This window comes from Cibotium barometz, chromosome 11 (genome assembly GCF_041138505.1).
Source record: "Cibotium barometz isolate CiBa-2024 chromosome 11, ASM4113850v1, whole genome shotgun sequence".
Lineage (NCBI taxonomy): Eukaryota > Viridiplantae > Streptophyta > Polypodiopsida > Cyatheales > Cibotiaceae > Cibotium > Cibotium barometz.
In genome coordinates this window covers 51,351,575-51,377,697 of record NC_141056.1, presented here as the reverse complement: position 1 = coordinate 51,377,697, position 26,123 = coordinate 51,351,575, and the positions used below count along the sequence as shown (strand labels likewise).

The following is a 26,123-nucleotide window of genomic DNA, read 5'->3' as shown; positions in this document are numbered from 1 at the left end:
TCCGACACCGGATTTCTCGTCCGCCAGCTGGACACAAGAGAGGGATTTACGATGGGAGCTCCTCAACAGCCTCACCATCTGGTTCACCTGGAGGGCCCGGTGTTTCACGGCCTTTGAGGGGAGACTGGAGCCACCAGCACAGACTGTACGAGGGATTCGGCAGGAGTTGATCCACACCCTGCGATGACAGTATGCCCGCATCCGGGGCGACTCGGATGAGGCGATCTTGCGGCGCCACGCCTTTCACACCACCTGGCGCAGCGGCCTCTTCTATACCTTACACACGGGATCCCCCCATTGGCATTACAGGCCACCTGTTTGGCTTCCCCCCCCCCCCCCCCTATTGTATGATTTAGCCCATCAGTCCTTTGTACTGATGCTTGTATTTTGCAGCACCTAGGGAGAGTCTCCCGGGCTGACTTGCTGTATTCACTGCTATGTTTCTCTTATGAGCAGGAGAGATCTTTTGTAGCCCTACGGGCATTTTTATATAACTAAATCTTTCCTCGAAAAAAAAAAAAAAAGGTACTCATAAAAAACCTAAGACCAAGGTAGACAGTTGTAGAGAAAGTTTGAGAAATACACTATCTTATCCTCCACACATACATGTTCACCACCCATCGTTTATTTCATTTTCAAAACAAAAAGGGGAAAAAATGACGACTTCAGTTGCAGCGTGAAGACACAGATAAAGCGTACCTATCAACTCAAACCACATTGTGAAGAAAACCATCGATGCCCATGGTATTGATCCCACAAGGCCCTGAAGTACTATAATTTGAAAAGAACGGACTTTCAAAACTGTCCGTATTGCATACCAAGCTTCTCTCCACATGCTTGGCGATAAGATGGGCATTTGTTTTATATCATCTTTTCTGCATTGACAAAAACGTGCAAAGCAGTCACTAAAACTTTCCCTTGCAACTTTATGAGGAGATGCTGGAGACAAGGTGATCCGTGCTCTAGAGTTCTGTCTTGGCCTTGGTAAAAAAGCCATGTCCCCACCACTGTACAAGGTAGACAGATAATCTCTGCTGATTTCTGGGGGCTTCTTGCTAGGATTGCCTTGCAGTCTCCTTGATGTTAAACTCAAATACTAAAATGCAACCCTGCTTGCTGATGAGACTAACCGTAAGAATGTCAAGTACGTGAAAACATTGTTTGAATACAGATAGGACACGATGACAGACTTTGAGAGAGAGAGAGAGATTAACATTTTGTGCAATGTAAAAGCAGTGAGGGCAGATGAAATAAGTTACCCTTCATTAGGCTTCCGAAGTCCTGTTGTTCGTCCCATTACTTCTTTTGGATCAATCACAAAAAAATATACCAGTAAACCTATGACCGAACTGATCAATGCAACAAGCATGTGAGCAACACGCCAGCCAGCGAAACCCCCAAAACTGTGACCTGCTAAAATTGTAGCCAGCATACCTCCTCCTATCCCACCTATACAGCCAACTAAGCTTAGCCATCCAAAAGCCAGTCCTCTTCCATCTTCACTGTTGCTGTCGGCAATAAAAGATTGTAACGATGGGATGACAATTGCAAGTCCCATGCCATTGATAGCCCTCCATACTGCACACTGCATAAGGGTTTGTGAGATAGCCACGCCTGCTGTAGAGAATGCCCAGAAAAGAGTACCAAACCCGACAACCGATGGCCTTGAGTAACGCAAAGCCAAGATACCAGCCAAAGGAGAGGATAATGACTGCACAAATGCACGGATAAATGTGAGATATCCAAGCTGTGAAGGACTTGCTCCAAAATCTTGGCCGACTTCTCTGTACACAGCAGGCAGTAGAGTCTCATCAGCTTTTTCCATTATAGCTGCCAGATTGATCAGAAAAGCTGAGATAGAAAGACTCCAAAAAACTTTCGTCCTGCATGGCACCAGAAGAAGGTGTCAGACCACCTCAAATGCAAGAAAAAGAAGTCCCCACATGGTTCACAAGAATAACAAACTATTGATGGCAGCTAAAATGTTTAAGGAGCAAAAAGTTTATCTTTATGTATATGTCTATGTGTGAAAAAGCACCAGAGAAGCATGTACGTAAGAGAGAAAAAAATGTTTATTTATGCTAGATAAAACTATAAGTGCATTAGTAAGATGGACAAATATGAGGTGTCTTGGGGCTGGGCTCTGCTCTCTTTGAGGAGGGAGTCTCTATGTTTGTGGAGCTCCATCAGGTGAAGTCCCATGGAGTGTTGGTCAAGGAAGCCTGTGATCCTGGACAGTGGGCTGAATCCCTCTTTGGATAGGTAATGAAATCTCCCCCAAATCTCACACCATAGTTCCAATCATACCTTTCATACTGCCATACATCAGGGAGTATGATAGGTATGATAAAGTACCATTCAGCTCCTGGTGGAGTATGATAGGTATGATAAAGTATCATTCAGCTCCTGGCTCTCTGTGTCCACTACTCGTGGGGGATGGTGTCTCATCCTCCTAGGGGGGTCCTTGGCCTCCAAGGTCATCTGTTGCTGCCCTCCAGTATCTGGAAGAAACTCAAGATGGACAACTATGAGGTGTCTTGGGGCTGGGCTCTGCTCTCTTTGAGGAGGGAGTCTCTATGTTTGTGGAGCTCCATCAGGTGAAGTCCCATGGAGTGTTGGTCAAGGAAGCCGGTGATCCTGGACAGTGGGCTGAATCCCTCTTTGGATAGGTAATGAAATCTCCCCCAAATCTCATAGTACACCATAGTTCCAATCATACCTTTCATACTGCCATACGTCAGGGAGTATGATAGGTATGATAAAGTATCATTCAGCTCCTGATGGAGTTTCATACATGGCCTTAAATTTGCGGCTATATATGCATGTGGGAGTTGAAAGTTAAAAACAGTTAACCAGTTAGAATTTGACACTTGAAAGTTGAAACTTAAGGCTGAAATAAATATGACATTCAAGAAAGCTTGATAATACAAGCCTGATAACTAGAGTCTCGCTTCTAGGAATTTGCGAATGAGTGTCGTGTGACATGCCAAGCCACAAACAATCACACCATACATGAATGATGAATGATATTACTGCGCAGATACAATACACGTGTCATGACTCATGACTCATGATAATATGATATGAATCAGGCTTATTCCTTGTCCTATCCTCTTCCTCTGCATGAGAGGGAGATGATGCAACATCATCATCATCAGAGTCACCGTTTGCAAACTCTTCACTACCAACTTCCACTTGAGCATTTATGGGCTCTGCATCTCCCCCAATGTCCCCATCCTCCACAAGCTCATGGGGCTCTTGCAAAGCAATCAGCCTGTCACATAGTTGCATTCCATACTCATACTCATCCGTTCGGTACTTTCAATACGTTCCGTACCGGTACCATGCTTTCCGTACCCGTACTTTAAAAAAAGTTTAGAGCGACTAGTCACTAATAACTACTAGTGAATACATGGTATGTATGTTGATGTTGAAGAGCTGGAGCATCGCAAACAACAGCATGCCGAGGAGAGCGAGTCGCGACATAGTATGTCATGAGCACAAGAAGATGTATAGACAGCTCCACGCAGAGAGCTCGAGGGCATTGATAGACGAATCACTTGAGCTTAGTCTCGAGCTCTCACGACCACTTCCCTCACTTTTTAAGCTCAATAGTGCCGTCTTTCCACCTCTAAAGGCACCACGGTGTGTATGCTCAAGGTGCACATTCGAGAGGGAGAGCCGCCAAAGCGACTAATAGAGCACCAAATGCAGACTCTTCCAGAGGAGAGACTTGGACCCTCTACCATTGTTGAGGAGATATCGGGTACTGATGGTGATGTGGTGGAGAGGGAGAGCCACTCTATAAATTTGATGGGAATCTATGGAAACTACTTATCATCCTCATCTTCAGGCTTGCATGATAATGAGTGAGTGGTGACTCACAAGACTTGATTTATTTTCCACTGGCCTTGTGGTGGACTGGTCGCTCCTACTAGTTAGTAGTTAGCATATCAATATTTATTTCAGTAGTGTGATCACTGACTAGTTACATATTCATCTTGTAGCTACTAGTGGCTAGCCTTGTACTTTCATGATTTATAATCAAACATGTATGATGTTATATTATTTTGTGCCGGCCATATGGCTATTGATTGGCGGTTGTACTAGGATTTCAGATTCACCATGACTTCACATGTTGTATGCTCGCAGCTCATTTGACATTTATAGAGCATAGATGTTTGACTTTTTTTTCGTAATTTTGTATACCAGTGTTACTAAACTATGAATGGTTTATAATATATATTTTTTTATTATATATATATTATTTTAAAAAAGTGAACATACTTAAAGTACGTATCTCGATGCGTACTTTGCGTACTCGTACCCATATTGTACCATACCGCACCGTACCTAAAGTACGCAACCACTATGGCCTGTCATCATCTTTCTCCTTGTTGATCATCTCCAAAGTCACCTCCATCTTCTCATACCCTCTAGCCTTGATTTTGAAAATGAGGTGGAGATTTGTGTGTATGTATGTCACCATAGTGCATGTTTTGTCTCGGCGGAAACCCCAACTCTAATTTTCAAGATTGTTAGAAAGAAGATCTATTTGCGTCATCGCGAAGAGCTTGTTGAGAGGCGCAACTTTGTCAGCATCTTTAAATTCAAAGTGATTTGAGAGATTTTTAGAAGGATGACTTTTTGCATAAAAAGTACATAAAGCTGCTTTTCGGTTGCTTTTTAAAAGCAAAACTTGTTTTAAAGCAAGCCTAAGCCGGCTCTATATAAGTGAGGCATGGGAGAGGGCTGTAGTTATAACCACAACGTGGGTTCGAGAGGAGGAGGCCAAAGAAGCCTTCACTCGCACGCCTAGGGCGGAGCAAGACCAGTGAAGTTGTAACCCAACATTGTGAAGAGTAAAGACATACCTGTGAGGATGCCAGAGCGGTTTGGGGCCACCACTTCTCTTGTGTGGGAGAAATCTAGCTCCCCTTGTCTACATTCTCTCTTCAAGTTTAAGTGATTTAAACTATCTTTAAGCGCTTGTGTCTGGTGACGTTTTTGTCTACCGCCCATCAGTTTTATTGAAGGCCGGTTACAAGGTTACATTGCCGGTATCACATCAACTTTCTCAAGGGTGCAAGCTCATGATCATCTCCACGCAAGCATGACAGAAAGAGACCAGAAAGAAGCCAAAGAAGAGAATCGGTTTCTCTTGGGAAAAAGCAAAGAGAATTCACATGGACCAAAGACACATGAAGATGCACAATGAAGGCCTGTGTTGGCATGTATAGATCATGCCATGCGCATTCAAGTGGGTAAAAGTCAAAAAGCGGGGCTATTTTGACCAAAAAGCTGAGTTTGACAAGTCAAAAAGCGGATCAAAGTGTATGGAAAGGTCGACTACATCAAGGTAATGGCGTGTATGTGGTTTGAAACAACGGCAAGCATGTTTGGCCAAGTTTGACCAGGGGTTCACCAGGTTTGACCACACTTTGACCGACCAGCATTTGACTCGATGGACAGGGGTGTCCAAGGGTGGACTAATGTTGGGTTTTAGGTTGGTTAGCTTGGTTATGAAAAGCAAAAAGTCTACAAAAGCTGCTTTTTGTGCTTTCTTGGTTGGAAAAGTCACTTTTTCTCAGGGCTTGATGAGAAGTGCTTTTGGCAGCTTGTTGGAGGGCAAGATCAGGGCCTCTTGGAGGGGAAAATCACTGGCCAAAAAGCAGCATTGGACATAATTACTTGAGGGACAACAAGAGGTGCCGAACAAGTGTGCTTATCAGCTTTTCCAAAGGGGAACTTTATGGGCTGATTCTGACGATGCAATCAAGGCCAAAAGGGGCTTTGATGCAGGTGAAGAAGCCATGTGAGAAGGCAACTTCAGGGAGGCTTCAAAGGTTTGGCAAGTATCATCTTCAATGGGGGTCTGAGCTTTTATTGCAAAGACTCGTGAGAAAGCTAAGTGGACAGTACACCAACATGGTCAAGCAGTGGTGTTGGACACAAGTGATTGGATTCTATAGAGCTTTTAAAAGACAAGTACAAGGTAAAGTTTCACGTCGATATTTGGTTAAGTCCAAGAACTATTCACATATGGATTCAAAGTGGATAGAGAAGGGTGACTTAGCAGATTCACCTATGGTTTTGCAACTTTATCTCAATGCTTTTGGTTTGGAGCCTACCATGGAAAGTGCTCACAAGTTTCAGCAACACAGTGTGGGTCTCGAGCATTGCCTGATGCTCAAGAGGGGGGTTCCTATGCTTCCTTGTCCACAGACGCACTCAAATGGGATCTAGGAGTTGCTTGGTGATCTCTTTATGGTTCACCCCAGGTACCAAGGGCTGTACGTCTGCTAGCAACACTTCTACGATATCTATACTAGTCACATGGTTTATGGTATCTTTTGACTTGGGTATTTGTTAGAATGAAGATTTGTTCGCATCATCACAAACAGCTCCTTGAGAGGAGCAACTTTATCTCTTACAGCATTTTTAGGAGAATGACTTTGCATAAAAAGTCAATAAAGCTGCTTTTTAGTTGCTTTTTAAAAGCAAGTTACCTTTTTAAAGTGCTTCTTAAAAGCAAGTTACTTTTCTAAAGTGCTTTTTAAAAGCAAAACTTGCTTTAAAGTTTAAAGCAAGCCTAAGCTAACTCTATATACGTGAGGCATGGGGAGGGCTCTAGAAATATATTACGCTTACCCGGACTGGGAGGCAGATTCGTGACAAAATCCATCGAAATGTCTTAGAAAGGTCCCTCAGGAATTGGCAAGGACTGTAACAACCCTATCTTCTTCCCATGAGGAGCTTTCACCTTTTGACAAATATCACAGTGTTGTACATATGAAAACACATCTCGCCTCATCTTTGGCCAATAATATTGCCGTTCCAACTTCTCCAAAGTCGAATTCATGCCCTTATGACCACCAATAATGGCGTCATGGGCGTCATGGAGAAGAGCTGCCCTGAATGACTTCATGACACACAGTCAGCCTTTGTAGAAAAGCCAACCATCGCATATCAAAAAGTGGCATGGTCCTGTGGCATCCAATGCTTGTTCCCATTGTGTATCGAATTCCTCGGAATCCGCGTACGTGTGCTTCATGTCGTCGAGTCCCGTACCAACAAGGTCGAGTCTAGTGGTCTGAAGAATCAAAGTCACTTGTCCCTTCTTGCTCAAAGCATCAACCACCACTGGATTGGCCTTTCCTAGAAGGTACTCAATCATACCACCAAATTGCTGGAATATCTGGCTCCAGCGGTGTTGTCGGTCACTCCACTATGCACTTGGCATTGTCTGAATCCAGCGTAATGCCTGATAGTCAGTGCGAACCTCAAAGTCACGGCCATAAAGAAAATGTTTCCAATGTTTCAAGGCATGTATAACAGCAAGGAGTTCCCGATTGTAGACTGAGTAATTCTTTTCTGCGAGCAGTAACTTACGAGACATGTAAGCTACTGGATGGCCATTTTGTTATAATACACCTCCAATTGCGATGTTACTCGCATCGATGATCACCTAGAATGGCTCATCCCACAAGGTAAGTGCTAGACAAGGTGCCTCTGACAAGGCCACCTTGAGGTTCTTGAATGCCTCCAACGCTCGTGGAGTCATTCGAATCCGTTGCCTTCTTGTCTTGACACCCTTTCACAGATCGGTGAGATCCGCCAAGAGGTCAGAAAACTTGTCTATGTGGGTGGTGTATACCTAGCATATACCCACAAAGGATCTGACTTCCCAATTGACAATCTCGGCCACCTTAGCTTCTGACGTAGAGCTTGTTGCTTTCCAACAACTTCAGTACTTTCTCCACATCAATGTCATGCTGCTCAACTGTAGCTGAAAATACTAGTATGTCATCCAGAAATATGAAAACACACTTTCCAATCAATTCCCGAAACACCTACATCATCATGCGGTTAAATGTGGCTGGGACGTTCGTCAAGCCAAAAGGCATGGGTCCGTTCCATACGAAAGGCTGTCTTGGGGATGTCCCCCTCCACAATCCTCACCTAGTGGTACCCACTCTTTAAATCGAGTTTCGAGAACACCTTAGCCCCATTCAACCTCTCGAGAATATAATCTATTCAAGGCATTGAGAATCGACTCTTGATAGTCAGCTTATTGAGTGCACAATAATCGACACACAAACGAGAAGACCCATCTTTCTTCTTGACAAACAGGATCGGTGCTGCAAATGGCGACACTGGGACGGATGAAGCCAGATTGTAACAATTCTTGGAGTTGGCGGTCCAACTCCGATTCCATTGCCTTTGAAAGGCGATATGGAAACTTGCTTGAGGGTTACGAGCCTGGAGGAGATCGATCCCGCGGTCCTCCGGTTTGGATGGGGGAAGCTAGGGAGGGAGATTGTCCCGAAGAAAAATCTTCTGGAACTTTTCATGGAAAGCCAAATACTTCTCGGAAGCACTGGCCACCGTCTGGGCAGTCTGGGTGTAGATCATCGCACAATGTGAGCCTTTCCTGATTGCTCGTTTAGCCTACAAGTGGCTTATGAGCGGAAAGTTTGGAATTCCTAGCTCACACTTAATGGTCACTAGGACGTTTGACACATTCCGACTAATCTAGAAAGTGTGCTTGTCCCACTTGACATTAGGAAGGAACTTGTGAAACCACTGAATGTCCAATATTATGTCTGCTCCTACAAGAGAGGCAACCATAAAATCATGCACAAACTCTATGCCTTGAATAACTAACTTAGCACCAAGAGCTTCCTTCATACTCGATGCTCGTTGTCATGCCTATGCTAAAACCCTCAACTTGCTTGTCCACCGAAGTCAGGACGAAACGGGCACGCCGAGCGGCCTGTTCCGTGACTACGTCCTCCGTGCTCCCGCTATCAAACAAGACGACTCCTCTCTGGCCACCTATGTAGAGGTGGTAACCTTGGGAGTAGCCGGCTGGGAAGTCTTGGGCTTTCCACCATTGTGCTTCATTTCAGCACTCTGCGCAAGCGAGAGTGCGTCTTCGAAGGTGGCTGGCCTAAACATACGCACCTCCCACTGGATTTGCATGTCAAGGCCATACAGGAATTGCCCTTTCTTGTCTGTATCAGATAAGCCTAATTGCAAACATAAGTTCAAAATTTTGTTGGCAAACTAAAGGACTAGTTGCATGTTTTGACGCGCTTCCCTAAACTCATCTTCAAGTCGCTCAAGGTAATGGGGCGGTAGAAATCGCTGCTTAAGGTCGTGGACAAACTCGTCTCAAACATAAGCTGCCATACCTAATTTGGTGTGGACATGAGCCCACTGGGTCCACCAAGGAATGGCACTGCAACCGTGACACTTCGAGAGGGTCCCTGTGTAGAGGATCTGGAATCTGGGATACGGAAGGAGAGGGACGAGGAGACAGAAAACGCAGCACTAGAGAACGGGAGCGCTTTTCCAGAGCCAGTATCTGCGCCTTTTGCTCTTCCAACTTGGTACTCTAGTCTGCGATTGCTCGCATCATCTAATGAAATCTCTTTAACACTCATGCCTGATGCCCTAGCTGGGCTGCCTGGTGCACTTTGGTCCCAAGGTTCTTGGTCTCTCTCGTCGTCAAAGCTCACCATAGCAAGAAAATGCACCTCCTTTCCCGAGCGCAATTTGACCATCCACTGTGTGTGCGAGAGACTTCCAGAGCCAACCGTCCTTCGAGGGACAGGAGTCACTCCGAAAGGGGTGGTCCACCAGAGTCTAAAAAACAATCACAAGCGAGAAAAAAATTATGGTTTCTTGCTGAATCTTTACACTTGAAGTAGGCTCTGCTGCCCAACAACCAAGGCAGTAGTATGAACACGTGGACTTAGTTAGCATTAAATACTATTTTTGCAAGTCGTGGAGGGAAAATATAGCCAGTCGACTGGATACTTTAGGGGGTATAAATACCCAAGGCATAAATCAGTTCACTCATCTCATATTTCATCAAGGTGCTAAAGCAAACTCAAGGGCCAGGACAACCAAGGAGAAGCTATCACAAGGGTGAAGGATTGAAGGTCAAGGGCAGAGGAATTCCTCAGCCAAGAAGGTTCAAGTTCAGACTTTTATTTTCAGTTTTGCATCATTCTAATAAAAGCAAATACACCATTCGTGGTGAGGGCCCTACAGAGCATAGTAGCAACGAAACCCGTTTCAAATCATATGAAACCGACCAAAACTTTTACAAAATGTTTTAGAATATGAAACACGTTTTTTATTCACCTAAAATTTTTAAGGCCCAAAAGCCTTACATGCCAGTTTCATACATTACGTCCGAAGCACATTTTTTCTTGTTGCTTGCTGCTCGACTTGCACACGCACGTTCTTTCCTGCCTGCCGATGATTGGTCGACCATCTCGAGAAGGATGCTTCAGCCTTGGCCATGGCCTAAATACATATTTTCATGTATATTCTAAACTTATATTTTTTGCATTTTTTGTATGAAACTTTTTTTTGACATTCCTTTTTTGCTTGGTAGTGACTAGTTAACCATCTCAACAAGGACGCTTGAGCCTTGGTCATGGCCTAAATACATATTTTCATGTATATTCTATATTGAAAAATATATATATATTTTGCATTTTTTGTATGAAACTTTTTTTGGATGTTTCAAAAAAATATGAAACTTCTGAAACCTTTTTGAAACCCGTTTCAAATCACGCGTTTCTAAAACTCCTAGTAACTATGCTAAAGACGGTATTCGGGACCCAATACTGTGTCCTCCTCTCCCTCTCTCTCTCTCTCTATTTTTCTGCACATCTACATTCAGTTTTGTGCGTTAATTTCGTCGCAACAAGTGTGCTGATTTCTGAGCATTGAAGTTACCGATCTCCCCCGAAGCTTCCACATGTTACAGTCCCGGGCACTGGCCGACTGGCTGCTGGGCAGCCCTTTGGCCTAGCCGACTGGCTGCTGGGCTGGCCCTTTGGCCTTGTCGGCTGCCTGGCCAGGCCCCTTAGGCTGGCCGACAGCCTGCCCAGCCCACTCTAGGGCTCGTGGGCAAGGCCTAGGGCCTTCCTGGCCCCCTTGGGGTGGCTCATAGCCTTCCCGTGCCCATGCCTTATGCATACCTACTTCTACATAGTTGTCTGACATCTGGTCACAGACCAAACATACAAAGCAACTGACATCATTCCAAAGGGAGACTCACAGCACGAACGGGCACACTGCTTCATGTGCAGGACAATGCACACCCGACCTTGGACGCATGTGCAGGACAATGCACACCTAACCTCGGACGACTGGAGTGGAACCCTGGCTAACTCATCCTGGTCTGGGCTCACATGGTACCAGTTTTCCACCCTAGGTCCTACACCTTCTGTACAAATATGTCTACGTGGCATCCAAGTGCGGGATGCACGTGACAGGTCTAAATTGGAGGATTCTTTGCTCGAGATTCTTCGATGAGAGAAGTTATTGTGCAAGGACAACTCTGCGGTTTGTTATTTCCTACACGCAGTTCTATGCAATCATTCCTCATGAAGGCTAAGGTTATCCATGACCAGTTACTGGCGATGGGTGCTACTTTGTCCTTTGCTCAGCTGGCTGCACTTATCCTCACCGAGCTTCCCTCGGAGTATGATGTGATTTCTCGATCTTTGAGGTGCTAGGGCACAACCACTCAATTGGATTTTGATGATCTTCGCTCCCTACTCTTGGAGGAAGAGTCCGTCCTAGTCTCACAGGGTAAGATGAAGGTGTCTCTCAACAGTTCTGATCAGGCACTTTCTACAGTTCAAAAGAAAGGTTAGAGTCGTTGCTTCTCTTGTGGGAAGAGAGGACATCTATCCAAGGATTGTTTGTCCAAGAAGAAGGACAAGACCAAGGGCAAGTCTTCATCTCAAAAAAAGGGCAAAGACACGACAAACGACTGTGATACAAATTCCTCTAGTAACACATCTAGGGCTCCCAGGGCGCTTCCGCGGCTCAGGAGGACCAAGATGGTGTACTTTTCTAGTATACATGAAGTTTCCCCCATGTGCTTCCAGCCAAAGGAGGCTTGTGGGTGGGAGAGGAGGCTGATTGCAACTCCACTTACTAGTGCATGGGAACAGTGATTTGGAGTTCCAAGCATTAGACTTCTGGCACGACACAGTTACCTTTGGTGTAGCAAAAATTATTAACTGGATCTATTCCAAGTTCATTATTCGAGGCTTTTGGGACGTGATGTGTTTTCCTTCCACTATTGGGGATTATGGGCGTGGTGTGTCCAACAATTCATCATCTGTTCTTGGAGTTCACTGCACACTTGTGTGGGAATTCATAGCCAAGCAAAGTTCCTTGTTGTTTGTGGTGGCATTTTGTTTCGAGGAAACAGGTTGGCGGATGCTCTCTTCGAGGTGATTCCAGTATTCGCGATGCTAGAGGGTCCATGGTTGCATCTTCATAAACTTATCTTCTTCAGACTCTTGCACACTATGAGCTGCAGAGGAGGTGTTAGATCTCAATGTTATGAGGTTTACCCTATTTATTGGGTATTTTATCTATTTTTCTCCTATTTTAGGAAGTCTAGAGCAATCGGCCAGCTCTTCCTGTAGTCAGCCAGCCTGCTTGCTTCACTATAAAAGGGGGCCTCACATATTCACTTGATGTCATCCAATCCCTTGCACATTGTTCAACACTTCTGCTGGCTATTGCCGTTGTAAAGTTGTTTGCTATTATAAAAGGTAATCTTGTCCACAAGCTCTCTCTACTCTCTCTCTTGTTCAGTTTATGCTTCCGCATGTCCATTCTCCAACATCATCAAGTTGGTTGAAAAGCTAGAAGTTTGAGATATTGAAATTAAGACCCCAACATAAAGTTTAGAAGACAACTAAAGCTCAGTTGAAACCTTAGAGAAACAAGAGAAACCGCAATGTTAGAAAGTAAGATCGGAGGCTTTAAAAAAAAGTGTGTAGATTATAATCAAGAGATCTTGTGCCTTAGTCTAGTGAAAGTCCAGATTAAGGCTCATCTTAGCAACAAAGGATCAAATCAAAAACAAGTAACCTTGGGACTTAACGTAGAAATTGAAAAGAACCGAAATTGTTATTCAAAGGCTTGGACGGAAAGTGGTTGGATCGGGAAACGCATTCAGAGGTTCGATGGAGGAGACTGTCTCATCGGAACTTGAAATTATTTACCTTGTTTCGCAATGCATGCGTGATTCATGGTTGCTTGATCATGTCTAATATTTATTTGGATATTGTTTGTAATATACTTAGTGGAGATTATTAAAATACTTAGTGGAACTTGTGAAGGTACCTCACAAGTTGAGATGATGCCCAATAGATGTCATCTGAGTGATGAGTCATGTCGCGAAGACGGTCATCAGAGACTTTAACCCATCTTAGTGGACATGAGTGTGCTCCTGACACGCCTGGTGTGAGGACGGAGAAGGCACCGGAGTGTATTGGACCAGGAAGGTCTGGTCTAGATCTACGTGTCAGTCACAGACTCTGGTGCGAACGTAACCTGGAGTGTTCATGCCTTGGGAAGGATATGGCAATCAAAAGCGACTCCATGCGAGACTTGTGCCTCACCGGACGGTCTTCTCAAAAAACAAGCCTACTTAAAAGACACCCGATCTTCCTTTGGCGCATATGTCAGAGGATTGGTCTCCCAAGCATAATGCTTCACAAAACGTTGATAAAGATTGTAAGGCCAAGAAAACCACAAAGCTCAAATACATTTTCCAACACGATCCACAAAACAATGACCTCAATCTTCTCTAGATCCATTGAGATTCCATATTCCGAAATCACATGTCCAAAAAAAGAAACATTGACCGTAAAAAACTCCATCTTCCGAGGGTGAAGAAGCTACAACTAATAAGCATCAATTAACCTATCCCAAGGAAAGGTTGGAAGATCCAGGGCATCGTCCTGCTAAAGGTGACCGCGGCATTTTTAAGCCCAGCGGGGCGTGCCATGACAGATTCAACTACGTGTCCGAGATAAAATGATAGAGATAGGGATCCTGCACAATACACCACACTAAACACAGAACAGGCCCTACCCCCTTTCAAAAATTTATTCAAGAACAATTCACGAGCACGCTGGCCAAGATCAATACAACAATGAATACAAAAGCAAACAAATATGCCGATGTAGAATCCCTAAGTCGAAGTCGGTGTCGAGGCACGAGATCTTTGATGCCGAGCACACCATAGGGATGACCCACAAGAATCTCTCACCAGACTAGTACCAGATCCAATATCCAAATCCAAGTCCAAGTCCAAGTCCAAGTCCAAGTCCAAGTCCAAGTCCAAGTCTAGATCCAAATCCAAGTCTAGATTCTAGTCCAAGTTCAAGTCCAAGAATCACTCGCATATCCCATGAGTAGTTTCCACAACTCCTACAGTCTTGTCGATGAAGAAAACCATAGAAAAGCTCTTTCTGGCAAGAAAACTGATATAAAACCTGCTTCAATGGTATTTGGGAGAAAAACCTCCAAAAAAATAATTTTTAGGATTTTTGGAGCAGTTTTAGGGTTTTTGAAATTTTTAGGATTTTTGAAACATACAACTCTCCACATGTCCGTATAGCTCCATACACGCGTCCGTATCGCCCATGCATATACCCATACAAGTCTAGGGGTGACCATACATCTGAAAAGCAAGTTGGAGATGGTGTTGATAGCGAAGAAGAAGTTGTCCATGATCATAATGATGCCCACACACACACTCCACAATCTCCTTCATGATACTACAAGAGAGGTTCAAGCCTTTTTATACTTGAAGAGGCTCTACTTTTTGCCAAAAGCTTAACCAAGCTTTTGCTTTTGCCTTTTTCCCTTTGCTTTCCACTTTATAATAAGATATTACTTTACAACTCCGCACATGTCCGTACAACTCCATACACACGCCCGTATCACCCATGCATATATGACCATACACTGAAACGCAAGTTGGAGAAGGTGTTGATGGCAAAGAAGAAGCTGTCCATGATCATAATGATGGCCACACACACTCCACGATCTCCTTCATGATGCTACATGAGAGGTTCAAGCCTTTTTATACTTGAAGAGGCTCTACTTTTTGCCAAAAGCTTAACCAAGCTTTTGCTTTTGCCTTTTTCCCTTTGCTTTCCACTTTGTAATACGAATTACTCACTTTTGTCAAAGTTCTTTTCCCTTTGCTTTTCTAACTTCAGGGCCTTGCTTTTCAGCCCTGGAGCTGCTTTTGAAAAATAGCTTTTAGCTTTTTGGTCCGGCTCAGTCTCCTCTTGCCAATGGTGGCCCTGGCTCGTGGTCAACCTAGTTTGACTTTTTGTTGTTTCTTGCTTTTTGACCAAGACTAGTGCTTTTTCTTGAGCAAACCTTACAGTCCCTGCCCCCATGCCTTCTTCCACTTGTCTCATGTCCGGGCAAGGATTCTATCATGTGAAATAGAGCTAGGAGGGCCAAATAGTTACACAATCGGTTAACCCAAATAGCATCATGAGAAACTCGAATAAGCCAAATGAAGTCCAAAAATTTATCTTCTAAATATCGTCGTGATGTGGGTAGTCTGCTTTCAGCCCTAAGTACTGCATAGGAACTCTTGATGCAAGAACAATCAACATAGACAAAGAGAGAAGAGAAAGGGAAGGCTGTCTATTCAGTATATTCATATAGTACAAAAAGGTACATGTTATGTGGCCTTTGGCCTACCCAAAAAGGATCATCAAAAGGCTTACCTATGACCTGCCCCACCTTGGGGAGAGATAATCTACAATGAGCAATGAGATGCCTTTTATAGGCCCTGGAAGGAACAAAAAACTCACCGATTTGTTGTCGGTCAGTTCCATAGACATGCATAAATCTATTTAACGCCGACACCATGAGATAGATGCTCAACTGTCGGCCAACAAGATCCTGGTCCACACATCATGTCTTCCCATGCCTGTGATAGCTGCTACTGCTCCAAAGCCTAATGTTTTTTGCTGCAAATCATGGATTAGCCTGGGATTAAGCATGTCCATGTGCATGCACATGACATCCCTTGCTAAACTTGATGACGGGATTCCAAACTTTGACCTTGGATGATTGTCATCATCCCCTGTCTCCACATATGGTCTCCCATACTTGTCATCCTTCTCTTCCTAGCAACCTTTTCACTGAAAACCTTGCCCTATGTCTCTGAATCCACTCCGAATATGATGTAGAGATATGTGCATTTGTTCCACTTTGTCCCCTTGCATTCTTGCCCTGTCCCTGAACACATTCTTCTTGAAATTGATCCTGGAACCCTTGGCTCCATCCCTTGGAGTGCTCCATAAAAGCTTCTTGGGCAGCTGCTCAGTTTCTCTCCTTGGACCTCCTTCTTCTAGGACACCAACGGCACTTAGCATAGCTGCGCTTGATGCTCTGATACCACTGTGACATGTGGAAGCTCTTGGTAGTCTTCTTTCAGCCCTCAGCACTGCATAGGAACTCTTGATGCAAGAACAATCAACATAGACAGAGAGAAGAGAGAGAGAAGGCTGTGTATTCAGTATATTCATATAGTACAAAAAGGTACATGTTCTGTGGCCTTTGGCTTGCCCAAAAAGGATCATCAAAAGCCTAACCTATGGCATGTCTCCTAGCTCTATGCCCATGTCTCTCTCCAAAGGCGCTGGAGTGTCACAGACATGAGCGATGTGCGCAGCTAGTAAGACCACGAGGCAATGTGCACAGCTAGTAGGTCCTCATGGTCCTTGGCCTTCCCGTGCTGCAATTTATGTATGGCCTTAGTAACATTACGTATGGTAAAGAGGGTAGCCGAAGCGGGTCAAGGGAGGTGTGACAGATCTGTGGGGATGGGATGGGGGATGTGGTAAAGCTTTTGAGCATAGGCGTGTCAAATCGCCGGATCTCTGATGGGGTTGGGTGGCCTGTTGTGACACACCTCACTTATGTAAACTTGTAAAGTGGACAGCCTGTAGAGCAGTCGTACAGCAGGCACACAGGTCAGCCAGCCTTGGAGGGCAGTTAGGCAGTATGCATAGCTAGCAGGAGCACTCGGGATGTGTGTGCAGGGAGTCGAGCAGGCTTCTAGCCAACACAGATACCACGTGGCAGTCGCCCATTGGACAACAAGCCAACAGCAAATATATTGGCCAACAAGCAATAATCAAGCATATATATACATGCCTAGGAAAATGGGCAGAATCATCTGCAATTCTCAGCGCTAGTAGGTGTCTCCAAAGCATTTCTCTACTTCTTTAGAACCAGAGAATGAGTATGAAGCAGATGCATGTGTGCGCATTTTAGCTTTTTCATTTCTCATGTTAAGCACACACCAAGGATGCATCATTGCTTCACGCCATGGGCACAGGAGAAGAAAGTTTTCAGCCAAGTCTCTGAGGGAGTCTTCACAGTTGTTGTGTGCACTAGGTTGAGAATCTTTGGCTTCAATGGCGGTTGCTTCAGTTTCTGGGCTAGTACAAGAGGACTCTTATTTGTATTGGATGGAATAGCTTCAGTGTCTGGCTGATTTCTGGTTTTTTGTAGGAGTGTAGAGAGCCCAACCATGGAGACGGAGCTCTCAAAAGAAAGAGAAGAGCTGTCCAATATAGGGGGTTACACACATACTTGCCCCAAATGTGTGCAAATCTCATAATGCCCCTTGTCAAGCTAATACATGCACACTTGCCCTAAATGTGTGCAAAATATCCAAAATGTCCACCCTCCTCAGTAATCTGTTACATCACATTATAATATGCATGAATGTTTTTACATACAAGGTGCCTATTTAATGAATTGGTCATACTATCCATAAGTGAGTATGAACCATGATAAAAGAGCATGTTTTCCCATTAAATCTCTCCTTTGTCTCAAAGAATTGGCATGGGTGCCATGACCAGATTCTGGGCACCATGGCTCTTGTATTGGATAAATCACATATTCCCAAAGCTGCACATCCATATCTTTTGAGCGTCCAAAGACCGTCCACTTATGAAAGACACAGAAATGTCCATGCTGGTGACAATGTCTATACATCCCTATTTGAGGGGTTTGAATAGTGGCTCTTCTAAGTGAGAAATCAAGAAAGTTCTATTAACGTCTACGAAAGGCCAAAATGGCCTATGAGACCAAATACATAGATGAAGACCATAAAGGTCTTATGCCAAATCTCTAGTCTGAGAAAAGAAACATCATATGAACTAAAAAAAAAAGAAGTCCTAGAGTTCATCTACTATGCCACTAGGAGATGCAACAAATACATCAATCCCAGATTGGGGGTCATCGAATGTTGGTGAAATTGTGTTAACAGAATGTGCCAGTAAACAAGCAGCTTGTTTCAGGTTGTGAAATTTTTGAATGAGAGCTTTTCCATCACGGAAAACAGCCCATTTATCTTCTTTATGTCCTGCTCGAACTTTAGCCATAGTTACCATGGAACAGCATTCTGTGGGTCTGGAACGTGGAAACGTCATTCCGTGGATCCAGGGATCCTGGAACGCTCCGGAACACCATGGAACGTTCCGGGATCTGGAACGGCCAATGGGAGCATGAGGACCAAGCTTTTACAAAAGAAGGCATCTGGAGACTCTCCGAGAGAGGTGGCAAAAGCATGGGGTTACTCTCAGTGGAGATGGTTGGAGCGACACAAGGTCTCGCTCCATTCAGGGCATCGTTGCATACTCATGGGGTAAGTCATACTTTGTGAGTTCCATTGACAACTCCGAGGGAGGGAAGACCGCAGAGAGACTTGGTGATATTTGGAGTGAGGCCATTGAGTATATTGGGGCCTCAAATGTCTTGCAGTTTATTGGAGATGGGGAAAATGCCAATAGGGCAGCAGGAGCAATCATTGAGACACACTATCCCCACAAATGTTTTAGTCCATGCATTGTCCATTGTCTTAACAATAAGGACATTGGAAAATTGCCTTACTACTTGCCTATCATTGAGATGGGGAGAGAGGTGGTGACCTTCATCACATGCCAACATTATATTCTTGCAGTCTATCGCAAGAGTGGCTCCAAGGATCTATTGAAGTACTCCGACACACACGCTTCGCCTATAACTTCTTGATGTTGGAGCAGCTGGATGAGTGCAAGAATGGATTGAGGCAGCTTGTGGTGAATGATGAGTGGGTGCATTGGCCACAGTCCCACTCTAGTGCAGGTACAGGTTGCTCTTAGACTATTCTCGATGAGAGCTTTTGGAAGCAAGTTCTTCATGTGCTTGCTATTGTCTCAGCTATCATTCGCATGATGAGAATTGTGGATGGTGATGACCCTTGCATTGGCAAGGTATATGAGGTACTGGATAAGATGGTGGAGCACATTAGGGAGATTGAGCCAGATGCTGACAGGTTTGAGGACTCGAGGGAGCTATGCCAGTCACGGTGAGATAGTTACCACTCACATTTGCAGGCAGCAGCATTTGTATTGGATCCAGAGTTTCACGGCAAGGGGCAGGAGACTGATGGAGACGTGGCCAGAGGGTGCGAGAAGACTCTCCATAGATTGGTGCTGGATCAAACTCAGAGAACCATCAAAACTCGGTTGGGCTTTTACAGGAACAAAATGGGTCTATTTTCATATGCACATGCCTTGACAAACAAGTTTGTAGTTGGATCAGCTTTATGGTGGGAGGATTATGGAGCTAACACCCCGGAATTACAGCGGTTGGCCATTTGCATTCTTAGCCAGGGGGCTAGTTCCTCTCCTTGTGAGCGCTTCTGGAGCTCATTTGGTCACATAGCGTCAAAGAAGAGGAATCGCCTTGGCATAGCGAAGGTGAATGATCTAGTCTTTGTTAATGCAAACTTGTGTTTGCTTAACAAGGTTGCTGGGGAGTTCATGGAGGAGCGCTTTATTGGCATCGGGTCTCATAGTGATGATGACTCAATTGGTAGTCACAAAGCACAGGGAGATGCAGTTGTCACGTGCATCCCACACTTGGATGCCACGTAGACATATCTGTACCGAAGGTGCAGGACCTGGGATGGTAAACTGGTCCCATGTGAGCCCAGTCCGGGATGAGTCAGCCAAGGTTCCATCCCAGCCGTCCAAGGTCAGGTGTGTATCGTCCTGCACATGAAACAGTGCTAGTCCGCGCTGTGAGTCTCCCTCTAGAATGATGTCAGTGATTCTGTGTATCTGGTATGGTACTGGATGCCAGATCATTGTGTAGATAGTTAGGGTTTGCATATAGGAAAGGGGCCAACCCATAGGGCTACCCCAAGTACTTGTGTGGGCATGGGGACAATGTAAAACCACCCCCATAAGGGCTAGGAAGGTCCTGGCTGTACCCACCAGCCATGGGTAGGCCATGGAGGGCTGTAGGACAGCCCTAGGGGCATGGCAGGGGTAGTCGACAGGTAATCCAGTCTTATGATGGCTGTAGGGCAAGTATGGGGCAGCCCATACAGGCTGCCCAGCCTCCAAAACAGCAAGTATTCAGTGCCCAGCCTTCATGTGACCATGCGCCTAACGCCCAGCCAAGAAGGGAAATATGCGCAGCATTTATTGGCATTATTTGCTGATTTTTCCAGTCGTGGACTGATTTTATGACAGCCGACTGCATTTAAGGCAGCCTACTTGTCATCTGGAGTAGTATAAATACCTAGCCCACAATCCATTCTTTCATCTCATAATTCACCACGAGCTAAAGTTGATCAAAGGGCCAAGACAGCCAAGGATTTACTAATACAAAAGGGGTGAAGGACTGCAGGTCAAGGGCAGAGTAATCTCAGCCAAGAAAGGTCACGTTTTTTGCATTTTCTTTTCAGATTTGCATCATTCTAATAAAGCAAATACACCATTCATGGTGGGGGCCCTACAGAGGGTATTCGGGACCCAATCCTGTGTCCGCTTCTCCCTCTCTCTCTCTCTCTCTCTCTCTCTCTCTCTCTCTCTCTCTCTCGCTCTTGGGATAGTTTCCTACGACATTAAAAAGTTCTCTTCTCTCTTCTCTCTCTCTCTCTCTCTCTCTCTCTCTCTCTCTCTCTCTCTCTCTATCTATCTTTCTGCACATCTACATTCAGTTTTGTGCGTTATTTTCGTCGCGACAAGTGTGCTGTTTTCTGAGCTTTGAAGTTACCGATCTCCCCTAAAGCTTCCGCATGTTACAGCAGTTGATGCGGATTCTGCCAATGCCACATTTGCAAACCTGTCATTTCCATGATTGATCATTGCACTATGTAGTTTTGATTTATCATGTGTTATTGATTCACCTGTCCATTTTGGAGTTCTCTCAGTATATTATGTTTTGTACATCTATAATTTCAATGTATTTTGGTTTTTCTTTTAATTAAAAGTGAATATATATATATATATATATATATATATATATATATATATATATATATATATATATATATATATATATATATACCTAGATGAATTCAAGAACATGCCCAAATTCACCTTTTAGGAACGTGCATGCTATATACTCATGGTAGTCAACCCACAAGACTATATAACTATCAACTCCATTATGCATAGTATGGACTAGATACTACGACATCCCCACTAACGTCATCAGTGCCCAATAGTGGGTGTAGAACTTTGTATCAAGATATACTCTCACACACGCACTCCACACACACACACACACACACATAAGAGCATATATTCACACAAAGCCCTTCCTACTGAGTTTCTGTCAAACCTCCAGAGATGCAAGGCAGACTCAGTCATAATAAAGCCTAGCACTAAGGGAAGTAGCAAATTGAAAGAATTGCTAAAGATAGAAAGAATAAGCACAATATCAACTGGCCGCAACTCGGATGAAAATTCACAATGTGAAATCTGCATGTCTGCTAATACGGCTAAATTATATACCTAGATGAATCCAGGAACATACCCAAATTTACCTCTTAGGAACGTGCATGTTATATACTCATGGTAGTCAATCCACAAGACTATATAACTATCAACTCCATTATGCATAGTATGGACTAGATACTACGACATCCCCACTAATGTCATCAGTGCCCAATAGTGGGTTTGTATCAAGATATGCTCTCACACACACACTTTGTATCAATATATGACGTGATGTTCCCCCGTTCCCCCCATCCCCCGAAACGTCCCCGTTTCCACGTGTCGAAACGTTCGCCCGTTCTCGTTCCTTGGTAACTTTGACTTTAGCAAGTTCAATCCCTTTTTGCTTTAGCTGCACTAGGGTGAGCTTGTTTGCAATCCATACCATAGTACCCTTCAATTTCCTTAACTGCTTAAAAATATCTACCTTGAGGACTCTGGTAACAAAGAAGACCACTGCATGGTTGCCAATTATTTCTTGTTTTATTATTGTTGATCCTTTGCATCAGATTGCTGGAGTTGCAAGACACAAACTCTTCCATGTATCAACCCCATACTTCCACCATTCTTTCGGTAATCCTACGGCTCAGATTTTGAGGGCCACCGACACCCTTCGTTTATTTTCCTCATCAATAGAGGAAGGGGAAGGTCGTATTCACCAGCTGCATGCATGGACACTGCCCCATCATTGTCAAATCCTGCACATAGATGGGCAGACAACTCCGAAAAATGCAGATTACAACAAGCAACACACTACCAGGTCCATCTTGGCTGTGGCCATGTGTGAACAATGGACTGCATCTCACCCTATGAAAACAACATTACCATAAGCACCTTACCATGGCTAACTTGGTAATGGCTCAAAAATATTGACAAAATGGCCTCTACTGGAATGTACACACGCATAAATATTCTATAATCAAGGCAACTTATTTTCTCCGAAAATTCAAAATAAGAATTTGAGGGCATATTGTTTCATTTTCTCCAAGGATTCAAAATGGAACATATGAAGGCACCTTGTTTATTTTCTTTTTTCCAAAAGGGGGGGGGGGGGGGGGGGGCGGGGGGGGGGGTGGGGGGGGTGTGGGTTTCAAGAAAGAAAATGAAAATAAGTTGACAATTTGATTTCAAGCATGATCTCCATGATATAATATCTTCAGCGTACCTTTTTATTCGCAAAAAAAAAAAAAAAAAAAAAAAAAAAACCTGCCATTACTATTTATAAGCTGGAAAAAATCCCTCAACAGAAGAAGAAGCAGATTGAGAGAAGCAGAACTTACTTTTCCATTTTTGGATTTGTTCAGCAGAGACCTTTGCTAAGCACGATCAAAGGTTGAAATTTAGCCTTGATTAAGGTTTGCGCTTGGCAACGTGCAACATGATGCAGTGAACAACAATTGGAATTCTTGTGAAATGTGCTACGCCAGTAACGAAGTTTTAGCAGAGACCTCGTGATGGATGATGATATTTTAAGTGCTCCCTAATGGTGGCATAATTGGCTCTTGTGTGTGTGTGTGTGTGTGTGTGTGTGTGTGTTTTGCTGATGTGTGCTTGGAGAGAGAGAGAGAGAGAGAGCGAGAAACTTGACTTCCTCAAAAAAGTTTCACTAATTTTCATAATGCATGACTCCATAAATATTGTAAGGCTTACTCATGGAAAGCCAAAAGCATAGTCATGGTTACATACATAGGTTTTTTTACTCCTATCTAGATATCTAGATATCGAGAAAGTTTCGATAGGTTTTCACATACATCCTTTGGCTTTGACCATGGGCAAGTAGTGTAGTGGTCGACCGGACGTGTAATGTCTGACTTGCTCCGCCCACAAGAGGGTGAAGGTTCGAACCCGTTTGAACCCCAGTGTCTACACCTACAAGACGCCTACAATAGCATTTGCAATATTGTAAAATGGGCCAAGGTGAGGACCTGCTCGTGTGTGTGCAAATCAATCTCTCGTCCCCAAAACAAAAACCACAAAAAAAAACATTAGCCATTGGCTCATTTGTTAGGATAAGCTTTGGTGTGTCTTTTGTAGTGGACACTCCTCATCTTGGGAATCTTCAACCCACTATTTCTTTTTCACAGTCACATCCTCCAAAGAAAAAAGTATCATTCACAATTATGTTTTTCAAGTTTGAAGTGACTTGCTAGTATCCAACCAACCTTTAGGTTATATGTGTAGACTTTTCAAAAGTCATGGGAAGTTTGCATTTCCATTTGTTTCATATTGACCTAAATCAAAATTTGAGAACTTTCACTTGGTTGAGCTATTTTCACTTATGCTTAGAGAAATGGGAAGTGTACAATCCGTTGAGTAATATATTGACTATCAAAGGTTTTAACTATAGCGTGGTAATGAAGCATGCCTAAACCTATGGTTTGTTAAAGTTATGGAAAAAATTAGAATCACACGTCTAAGCTCATAGGCTGTTAAAGACTTCGAAAGTTTGTACTCTTTTTCAATCATTACTAACCACCAAAACTCTTAACTATCAATAATCTTATGTGATGATGAAGCAAGCCTATAGGCACTTGTTACAGAAATCTTTCTCCAAGTATTTACGTAGCTTGCAATTCAAATAAACAAAAGTATATACATTGAATTAACACACCATAGCATAACATAAGAAGAAGAAAATACTTATCAACACTTGAACAAGAGCATTGAGTGCAATCTCCCCCCGACGTGTGTGGCTCCCTCTTCCACACGCGGTATTTATGTCATTTGTATTTTTAGCCCTTGGAGCCAATAATAGCACTTTTTCACTTTTTGGCTTTTTCTCTACAAATAAATAACCTTGTACAAAGTTCCTAAGATTTACACATGACAAAATATTAGCCTAATGATAAATACAAATGGGCATATACATATAACTACTTGTGCACACATGCACAAAAAATAGTCTTGTGCACATACGCACATAAAATCTAGCCACATGATAGGCTACAAATGATCAATTAAATGCTAATACAAAAATATCATGATTAGTACATGGTCTTTATCTTCACACCACCGCTTAATCCACCATGCGTACAACACCTCAACCGGTACCCTCGTACAGTGTGACACCTCAATCGGTACCCTCACACATCTCACTACCTATACCCAGAAACCTAATCCACGTTAGTTAAACAATCAATTGAACACATCAATGAATCTTTACATTGTCATGAGAAATAGACAACCATAATATCAAATCACATGTAACCATTAACACGGCACACATAGACATCCCCGATATAAAATAAGAAATAGGATTCCCAATAACTCAAGAGTGATTTTCGTAACATTCTCTCTTGCTTGGGTTGTAATTAACCTAAATTGCATAAATCGGTGAGAGAATGGCTTCATGATTGGTGTGGAAAACTTGATTAATACATAATGCACACAACAATCCAATCAAATGAACATATGTGAAATGAGTCTAACTATCCTATTCCATAGAGGCACATTCCACATACACTCGTAAGATGGCACAGGATAGAAAACATAAATGTGTTTGGTGTATCTACATGAAATCAATTTGATATCCCATACCACCGGCGGATTAACACCATATATTACTCCTTCATAATAGAAGTTTGGGACGGAGCGGCTAATTCCCTTTGAAACTTAAATTCTGACATAAATTTTCTTTATCTTAAAATAAATTTTAATTTAAATTCTTACTTGGAAAGTCTTAAATCAATATCTATGTTGTGAAAAGGATTAAAGTATGTGTGCTAAAGTGTGCAAGATTCGTCAAATGAAAAGTGAGTAACATATTATTCTTCAAAGCTTGTTGTAGAGGTTGAAATGGTCTTGACTCAAACTGAAATTGTTTAGATATCTTAAGATAGATGTTAGTACTCGAATTCAAAAATTAGAATTTCTCTTTGAGTGTTTATAATCCTTGAAGATATTCTTGAGAAACTAAGTGCAGTCTCTATTGATCTTTTGATAATTGAGAATGTGTAATTGAGAATCTGTCTAGGTCTATGAAGTTGGTATACATCTTAAACGTTTAATAGTATCACTTGAATTAGATGTATCTATCTTGGTTTAATTTATCAAACAATACTTGTCAAGTGGTATTGGGATTTTTATTCTTGATGAATCGTACTTGTTTGGATTAAACTAAAATATGTTAGTATTAACCTTGTATATTCTTGTTACTAAATTTCTAGCTATAAGAGTCTAAGGATGCTAAATATTCCTTAACTTATTAACCTTAGAACTATGGTTTGCTAGGGTTTATTGTGTAGGTATTTACAATCTAGAAATGATAAAACAAATGTGCACTGTAAAACAAAAGTGAATACATACTTCTGCTGTTTGATAGTGTTATTGGTGATGATATCCTCTTGCGTTCTTGACAACATCTATAACATGTAATGACACATTTCTTGGACTTTTTGTGGATTAATTAGGTCATGCATATCTATTTTCTTATATTTGTTGAGTTTTGTTATTTGATTCTTATTGCTT

General features: G+C 43.1%; 1 protein-coding gene across 1 annotated transcript in view; it reads right to left on the bottom strand.

Moving 5' to 3' along the window:
- Positions 1-23,213, bottom strand: part of LOC147634305 (Major facilitator superfamily protein) — a 37,749-nt gene extending 14,536 nt beyond the window's left edge. Inside the window, exons 1-3 of the mRNA XM_086805443.1 lie at positions 22,937-23,213; positions 1,260-1,883; positions 700-875 (exon numbers count right to left, since the gene is read on the bottom strand). Of these exons, the coding sequence (XP_086661569.1) occupies positions 700-875; positions 1,260-1,883; positions 22,937-22,944 (808 nt within the window). The 5' untranslated portion in view covers positions 22,945-23,213. The remainder of the gene's footprint in view (positions 1-699; positions 876-1,259; positions 1,884-22,936) is intronic.
- Between the last annotated feature and the right edge of the window lie 2,910 nt (positions 23,214-26,123).